We start from the raw sequence: 8,574 nt of genomic DNA on the forward strand, positions 1-8,574 counted from the left end.
ATTCACTGTACTGAATGGTGCGTGTGTGTGTGTGTGTGTGTGTGTCTGACTCCGCCCCAAAAAACATCCTCGTACATGTTTTGTGCATAATTATTTATTTAAGTACATACTCATTTAAAATTTTCCTAAAAGTGGCAGCATTTTTAGTATCATGCACAGTAAGTGTTTATGCAGGACAGACACATCTTAACAAGTATTATAATCATAAATATATTTAAAGTTTTAATATTTATTATAATACTTCATCAGATTAAAAAGGGGATAAAAACAAAAGCATATTTAAAATATGGTCAAGAGGAGGCGCTGTTGAGACGTGATTCAGAACTACAGAACAAAAAACAAATTGATACAATATTTATTCCACCCATGGTTAAAATCTTAATTAAAAGCAGATATTAAATGATACCATAATATGTAAGTTTATAGGTGTCCATTACATTTTATGTTAGTTTACTTTTTAGCTTTTAAAATAAATATTTTAAAGTCAAATTTCAACACAAACACAACTTACACACTCCAGGTATTAATTTGAATAAAGAGTATAAAAGTAAAGGGCTTGGCCAGTGTTTATATAGAATTAATTTACTTAAAAATCTGTTAAGTAACTACACTCACCTTAAGGATTATTAGGAACACCACACTAATACGGTGTTAGACCCCTTTCGCCTTCAGAACTGCCTTAATTCTACGTGGCATTGATTCAACAAGGTGCTGAAAGCGTTCTTTAGAAATGTTGGCTCATATTGATAGGATAGCATCTTGCAGTTGATGGAGATTTGTGGGATGCACATCCAGGACACGAAGCTTCCGTTCCACCACATCCCAAAGATGCTCTATTGGGTTGAGATCTGGTGACTGTGGGGCCATTTTAGTACAGTGAACTCATTGTCATGTTCAAGAAACCAATTTGAAATGATTGGAGCTTTGTGACATGGTGCATTATCCTGCTGGAAGTAGCAATCAGAGGATGGGTACATGGTGGTCATAAAGGGATGGACATGGTCAGAAACAATGCTCAGGTAGCCCGTGGCATTTAAACCATGCCCAATTGGCACTAAGGGGCCTAAAGTGTGCCAAGAAAACATCCCCCACACCATTACACCACCACCAGCAGCCTGCACAGTGGTAACAAGGCATGATGGATCCATGTTCTCATTCTGTTTACGCCAAATTCTGACTCTACCATTTTACCAACTGTCTAATTTTGGTGAGCTTGTGCAACTTGTAGTCTCTTTTTCCTATTTGTAGTGGAGATGAGTGGTACCCGGTGGGGTCTTCTGCTGTTGTAGCCCATCCGCCTCAAGGTTGTGCGTGTTGTGGCTTTACAAATGCTTTGCTGCATACCTCGGTTGTAACGAGTGGTTATTTCAGTCAAAGTTGCTCTTCTATCAGCTTGAATCAGTCGGCCCATTCTCCTCTGACCTCTAGCATCAACAAGGCATTTTCGCCCACAGGACTGACGCATACTGGATGTTTTTCCCTTTTCACACCATTCTTTGTAAACCCTAGAAATGGTTGTGTGTGAAAATCCCAGTAACTGAGCAGATTGTGAAATACTCAGACCGGCCCGTCTGGCACCAACAACCATGCCACGCTCAAAATTGCTTAAAGCTTTTACTCCACAAATCTCAGTAGTAATAGTTTATATCACAGTGTTGATAGAGTTGATACAGTACATATGAATATCAGTCTATAGGAGTCATACACATGACCACTATCAAATCATTACTTTCTGCTTATTTCATACACTTAGTTACCTTGTGGATAAAATATCCAGTTACAGAGCTCACTAACACCACCGGACTGAGACCTGATCAGGTTTATTGTACAGGATTACTTCAAGACCTTTTTAAGTTTTAAGTTTTAATGTGTTTTTAGAGACGGTCCCTAACCCTCTCCATCTCTGTACAAATGAACTTTTTCTCTGGAAGTTTAAACGGAATAATCTCTCTAAAGGAGCTCATTTAGCGCAACACACCGATTCCATTATTTCTACACGCATACTTTGAATTTTGTAATATTTATTTACTTATTTATTTATTTATTGTTTATTTGTGTTTTAAAGCGCTAACAACGATAACCGAATCACTGAAATTATGATTCAATAGAATCGGTTCACTTCAAAGACTCGTTCGAAAAGAATCACTAGGGGGCGTGGTCATAACGGAAATGATATACCATATACGGCGCTCTTCAGAATCCAGTCAGAAAGAGTTTGGCGAAAAAAAGAAAAATAACCGAATGTTTGTTTAGGAAAGACTTTTAATGACTATAATATTGTATGTTTGTTGCAGATATGATCTTATAGAATTACTTTATGACGTAATGTGGCCTAATGTGACGAGAGTGAAGCGTTAGCTCTCAAGCTACTAACTAGCTACAGTAGCTAATTTAAACTAGCCTGACGGAGTGTGTGTGTGATATAATTTTATTTATATTTTAATTTAAGTAGTTATTATTTCTATTTATTATTAAGTATTAGTGTGCAGTTTAATATTAAGTACATTAAAGTGTTCATTTCACTTTACTATTATAATTCAGGTAGGAATCTATTAAGTGTTTCTTCTCGTTTTCATGATAAGAAAATAAAACATAAGCAAACAGCATTTTTAAATCAAGTATTAAATATAGTGAAGTGTGTGAAATAATACTGCATGTTGTATTATTGTGAAAAGATGATGTCGTGGTGTGAGAAGAAGATAGAGTTTGTAGGCGAGTTTGACTCTCATCATATTTCAGAGGAGCAGCAGAATGGGTGAGTGTTTAAACCATTCGGTCATACTGGCTCTAAAGAAAACAGATCTCTTTCTCTCTCTCTTCGTCTCCCTCCGTCTTTCTTTCACTCTCTCCTCTGTAACACAGTGTTGTCTGATATATCTGCACAGGGATTCGTACAAGGTCTCTGATAAAGCTGAGCTTCTCCACTCCAACAGCTGCTTACGGACGCTCTGCACTAACTGGCAAGAAAGTGCTGAAATGGAGGAGAACAGCAACGCCACCCTCATGGCCGAGAACAGTGAGCTAAAGAAACAAATTCAAAGGTAAAAGACATCACAGACATGTAGACTACAGGAAACAGACTCCTGTGTACATCATCTCATCTGATCATCCTTTGTGAAGCTTGAGGCAGATGAAACAGGACATCCAGCTTCTGGAGAATGAACTGGAGGTCACACGAACTGCAAAGGCAGAGGAAGATAAACGCTGCAGCACGCTTGAGGCCAGCTGCAAAAAACTTGTGCGTACAGAGGACAGAATTTAATCAATAAATGTCTTATTCAGCTTTGTGCTTAGTGACCCATCTGTTCAACAACTCATAGATTATGGTTGTGAACTTATGATAGGGGAAGGAAAATGAAACACTCAGACAGCAGGTAGAAGCACATTTTGATGAGGTACGTGCAGGCTAGAGCACTTAAATTTTTTCAATTTTATTGGTTTTCATTTGTTAATTTAGTATGCTTTACAGACATCAAGTTTTCTTCTAGAAAAAGAGAAGCAGGAGAAGGAGATCACTGAGCTCACCTGTGTCCTAAGAGCTTACCAGGTGATATATTTATGGCTTTAAACAATTTTTTTGTTCCTGCTCAGGTCTGCACTGCGTTCCTGTTTTGCTAGTTCAGGTAGTCCCTGACTTACGAATGAGTTCCATTCCAGGAGCACGTTCATAAGTCAAATTCGTTCTTAAGTCTGACAAAGTCTTATACACCTTTGACAAGAATATAAAATGTAAAGCATACCAATCATTTAAGCATATGTCTGTCAACTGCACCCAAAGAGTACTTAATATCATAGTGTTGTCTCTGCACCTTTAAATTGGGAGGGGAATCTCGAATCATGTATTGGACTGTGAACTCTGTTTTGTTGAGGATTCCTCAGATGTTACTGAGGAAAATATGATTATTCACCATCAGGACAGCTTTACAGGACAGCTCTTTTCTATCATCTTGCCTCCGACCTGATTAATCGAAGCTGGTGAAGCAAAAATTTGTAACTTGAATGTTGGTAAGGACTACAGTACTTGTAGCAGATTGTACACAGAGACTTGTAGAAGGAAATGGTCATTTAAGATTTATGAAAGGAGTCTCCAGTCTCAGTGCTTTGTAACAGCAAAGCTGTAACTTTAAGGTTTCTGACATCTTCAGGGCAGATGAGTTTTTTTATTATTTTACAGTTTTTCAGTAGCTTGTTTTAAGGTTGTTCCACAACATTAAATGTAACTATAAGTGGCTAGAAAATACCATCTGATGCTCATAAAATAATAACATTGTTATCAAAGTGCTTGTGGTGTAAGAGAAATAAAACACATGGGACATGTCTGCTTCATGACTTCAGCCTATTTTACTATAACAGCAGCACACACAGACACACACACACACACACACATACAATTATGTAAATAATTTTACAATATATGTTTTAGCAACAACTAGAGGAGGACAGATTTCTTCTCGAGCAAAAAGATGATCTCATTAATCAGGTAACTTACATATTTTACAATGATTTTATAACAGTTCAATGTAAGTAAGCAATAATTTATTTTCTAATGGTAAAATGTTTTCTTTACATGCAAAGAACAGAATTTACACTAAATTTGTTGTCATTAAACATTTTAAATTTGTGACTGTAAAAATAAAGATGCGATGATAAAATAACTGACCACTTATGGACTTTTATCAGTAAGATAAAAGTAAGAAGTGGTTCAAGTTTCTTTACACTTTCCTGAAGGTTTTGTATAATCTATTAATGCAGGCTTTAATACATTCAACAAACACTTAAATCAAAGACTTTATTCCAGTGTTTGATTTAAAATAATTGTGTTTAAGAGTTGACAGTGCTTAGAATAAAATACAGCTTTAAGGTGTAAAATAATCCTGCTGCTTTTCCATCAGAGGGATTTGGTCATCCAGCAACACAAAGACATGCTGTCAGAATACATCACCATTAACCAGGTATCCTGATCTCATTTATAATGTTAAGGGGTTTTATACTACTGTAAGAGTATTAAAATGTGTGTTATTGTCCAGGGCATGAAGGATGAGCTGAAGGATTTGAACATCAAGTTGGCTTTGGCTTCAGTGTACGTCCCTTTTCTGTACTTTTTAACGTCATTACATGCAAGATGACAGAATAAATCCTCACAGTTTTCTATTTATTTAACAGCAGCAGGGACGGGAGCTTCATGAGAGTGGATACGATGCTCGCTTGCCCTCCTGAGTGCTCCGTTTCACTCGGGGAAGAGCTCGGAATTCCGTCTGTGGATCAGGTAAATCTACAACAATCTGAAAATTGTAGACCAAGAAAATATTTTATTGTTTCTAAATGAACAGCTGTATCATTTTATTCCATTGATCCATTTTCTCCCTCTCTGTCATTATGTGTGCACTTTCACCTTTAAACCACTCCCCCCACCCCCATGCTCAAGCAAGTGTCATTAGCGATAGCCTTGCAAATTTTCGTTAATGTGTGTGTGTGTGTGTGTTTGTGTTTTTACTTTATATTTTGGAAAAATGTATAATTTTTATGTATTTATTTTTTTTGGCTGTGAATAATTTCAATTATTTTCTATGGGAAAAATTGCTTTGATTTACGAGTGTTTTGGCATACGAGCCCACTTCCGGAACGATTTATGCTTGTAATCCAAGGTTCCACTGTATGACTTAAAACTACAACTTGTTTTTTTAAAAACTCACTGTGGTATGAGGAACCTTAACACCACACCACCATGCCATTGATACACACAGCTGTTTCTTCCTTCTTAGATGATGCCTGAGGAGGAACAGAAAGAGGAAGAAGAAGACGCAGCGACTCAGGAGGAACAATCAGTACCTTATATGCCAAAAAGGTGAGTTTTATTTATTCTGACCAGCCCATGCCCACTAACTCAATTCTGCTTTTTCATTAATTAAACTTGTGACACACAGCTGGAAAAGAACCATAAGGAAACAAGTGTGTGCTGCTGTGGCGCTTGGTTTCAGTGTACTGGGTGTGTTTGGAGCTCTGAGTCCCACCATGTGTGCAGACGTTTTGGACATCATCCGTCACCTGATCGACCCACACTGCCAGTTTCATCACACAGGACTTCCTCCCTTATAAACACTACATTTGTTTTAATTACTATAATAATTTTATTGGACCTTTGGTTTATAGCACAGAGTTCTTGAAAAAAACAACAATGAAAAGTCACTGCATTTATGTATGTATGTGTGGTTTGAAAAACAACTTTATTTACCTTTTTTGCTTATTTATTTAATCATTTGTTTACTCATCTCAGATTTCTTAAAAGCCATTCAAAGAATAAAATATAAGTATTTTTATATTATGCACAGTAAGTTTTTATGCAGGACAGACTGTAATTACAAAGTAATTATAATTATTTTTGCATATGATTATTGAGAGACACAACTGGTATTATAAAAACACAGATTGTCATTATAAGCTAAGATTATTAAGCTAAGAGATGTATTTATCCATCATAATTCCATATGTAAATATGTGAAATATATAGTGTGAGATTTAAGCCCCGCCCTCACAGCTGTGCTGATCGGTAGGAATCATGCGACTGACATCGATGTTGTCCCGAGAGAGGACCTCCTTGGCGTGGTAGATGGTCTCGGGAGGGAGAGAGCGACTGCGGGACAAAATCCAGGCATAGTCGACATGGAAGATCCGGAGAAAGTCGGTGCAGGAGTAGAGCAGCGCCACAGAGTCGTAATCAGTGGATAAAACCCAGTGCGCGCTATATGGAGTGACTGTAGGGAGGGAGGGAGAGAAAGAGAGAGACTGTTTAATAGACTGGGTGAATAAATGTCCACCTCTACACTGTTACAAAATGAATAAATGTAACCTGAAAAAAGTGCTTTTAAAGCTTTTTTAAAGTTTTTTAATTAAATACAGTTTAATTCAGTTTTATCTGTATAGCACTTTAAACAATAGTCATTGTTACAAAGCAGATTTACAGAATTTAAAATTAGTGAAAAAAGTTTTTACACTTTAATGATCAGTTTGTTACTGATAAGCAAGTTGAGGGGAAGGCACAAATAACCGGATTTAAATTCCTTGTGTGTGTGTCAAAGAATCTGGCAAATAAAAGCAGATTCTGATTTGTGCAAGCAAGAAATGTAAAATATATATATTGCAGCTTTAAATACTCACAGTATGAGAAACTGACGCCGAGTTTAGCCGGTTCTCTCGGGTTCTGCACGATGGCTGTTCCCTCAGCGGTCCTCACTTTTCCTTTACTGTAAACAGAACAAATTAACAAATACTAATAACAGAATTAGATCTCACACATCTATTTCTAATACCCAAATCCAGATACTATCAGTGTAACTCCCTCACCGTGTCCGAATATAAACCACTCTGATGGTCTTGTCAGGTCTGAGTGAGTAGTTGGTTTCGATGCATGTGCCTTTCTCATAAGTAGCTGGGAGCTTCTCAATTTCGTACCACTTTCCCAGGTACTGCATTAAATACAACAAAAAGATGAGTTAACTTACAATAGGACTAAGTGAGATTTGAAAAAAAAGAGCAGAAACGTTTTTCCAAACCCTGTTCAGGTCAAAGTTTGGCTGAACCATCGGCGTCGGACACGGACCCCAGTGGAAGACCTGAGACGACACTGAGACGACCAGCGTCAGTGAAAAAGCCCAGACACTGACTGGCTTCATGGTGGACACGGTGTGACCGTCTGTGAGGTGACGAGACGGTAATGTGCACTTAGTTAGCAGTTAGAATGCATGACCACGTACTGTCGTAAAGCTTCCTATTATACTGTGTAACAATAACTATTGTGCTCTGATTATTTCAGTAAATTTAATTATGTTTAATGCATTTATACTTTTTCTGCTGAGAAAAACTGAACTGAAAGTTCTGCTGAGGCTCATGTCCCAGTCTGAAAAGTGGAAATTCTAATAAAATTCTAATAAATGCTGAAGACACATCAAAACTACAGGAAAATACAATCATGAAAGTAAAAAAGGCCTAATAAATATTACAAAAAAATAACTAAGATATATAAATTAATACTTTCACAACTTCATATTTACAAAACCAGTTCCTGTTAAATCCTTGATGAACATCTTGCATCATCAGCGTGCGCTAATAACATACTGTACTTCTAGCTAATCTAGCTAAGGCAGAATTGCTCATATAATCTAGTAACATCTATCTATTTATTATTTTCTTATTTTATTTGATTTATCTGATAAATATTTAGTTTGATTAAAAAAACTGCACACACACTGAGCACTTGTTGAGAACTGTGTAATAGAAAATAATAGAAAATATCTTATACTGTATATAAATAAAACAATAGAATAATAAAATGCAGGATTAAGATTACATATATTATTATATTGTGTTTTCTTTATAATTTGACCTGTAAACTATAAAAATGCTTTAAATTTAAAATGTTTTAATAAATGTTGAGAAATAATTCTTACCTGGCTGTAACACACCTGCTCGCAGATCTGCGTCAGTGACACTGAGGAGGATTCAGGAGGTCACTTGGACCTGAAGGACTGAATTTCTGGATCGCTGTGATCAGTGCAGGAGTCTTAACCAGAAGCAGAT

General features: G+C 36.7%; 2 protein-coding genes across 2 annotated transcripts; one reads left to right on the forward strand and one right to left on the reverse strand.

Moving 5' to 3' along the window:
• Nucleotides 1-2,678: 2,678 nt before the first annotated feature.
• LOC128514050 (uncharacterized) lies at nt 2,679-6,096 on the forward strand. The gene is made up of 11 exons (XM_053487691.1): nt 2,679-2,755; nt 2,886-3,041; nt 3,121-3,238; nt 3,345-3,395; nt 3,470-3,547; nt 4,424-4,480; nt 4,893-4,952; nt 5,028-5,080; nt 5,164-5,266; nt 5,763-5,845; nt 5,925-6,096. The coding sequence occupies exons 1-11, from the start codon at nt 2,679-2,681 to the stop codon at nt 6,094-6,096; spliced, it is 1,008 nt and encodes a 335-aa protein (XP_053343666.1).
• Nucleotides 6,097-6,171: 75 nt separating this feature from the next.
• Nucleotides 6,172-8,574, reverse strand: apodb (apolipoprotein Db). The gene is made up of 5 exons (XM_053488008.1): nt 8,445-8,574; nt 7,551-7,690; nt 7,342-7,463; nt 7,156-7,241; nt 6,172-6,752 (listed from the first exon to the last, which is right to left on the reverse strand). The coding sequence occupies exons 2-5, from the start codon at nt 7,668-7,670 to the stop codon at nt 6,517-6,519; spliced, it is 564 nt and encodes a 187-aa protein (XP_053343983.1). The 5' UTR covers nt 7,671-7,690; nt 8,445-8,574; the 3' UTR covers nt 6,172-6,516.

This window comes from Clarias gariepinus, chromosome 26 (genome assembly GCF_024256425.1).
Source record: "Clarias gariepinus isolate MV-2021 ecotype Netherlands chromosome 26, CGAR_prim_01v2, whole genome shotgun sequence".
NCBI classification, from domain to species: domain Eukaryota; kingdom Metazoa; phylum Chordata; class Actinopteri; order Siluriformes; family Clariidae; genus Clarias; species Clarias gariepinus.

Bases quoted from the DNA above. Each gene is read 5' to 3' on its own strand.
- LOC128514050 (XM_053487691.1), top strand. From the start codon at position 2,679: ATGTCGTGGTGTGAGAAGAAGATAGAGTTTGTAGGCGAGTTTGACTCT. The intron at 3,548-4,423 runs GTGATATATTTA...TATATGTTTTAG, and splicing joins GTGTCCTAAGAGCTTACCAG to CAACAACTAGAGGAGGACAG. The intron at 5,081-5,163 runs GTACGTCCCTTT...TTTATTTAACAG, and splicing joins AAGTTGGCTTTGGCTTCAGT to CAGCAGGGACGGGAGCTTCA.
- apodb (XM_053488008.1), bottom strand. From the start codon at position 7,670: ATGAAGCCAGTCAGTGTCTGGGCTTTTTCACTGACGCTGGTCGTCTCA. The intron at 7,242-7,341 runs GTGAGGGAGTTA...TTCTGTTTACAG, and splicing joins GTGGTTTATATTCGGACACG to TAAAGGAAAAGTGAGGACCG. The intron at 6,753-7,155 runs GTGAGTATTTAA...CCCTCCCTACAG, and splicing joins CGGCGTCAGTTTCTCATACT to TCACTCCATATAGCGCGCAC.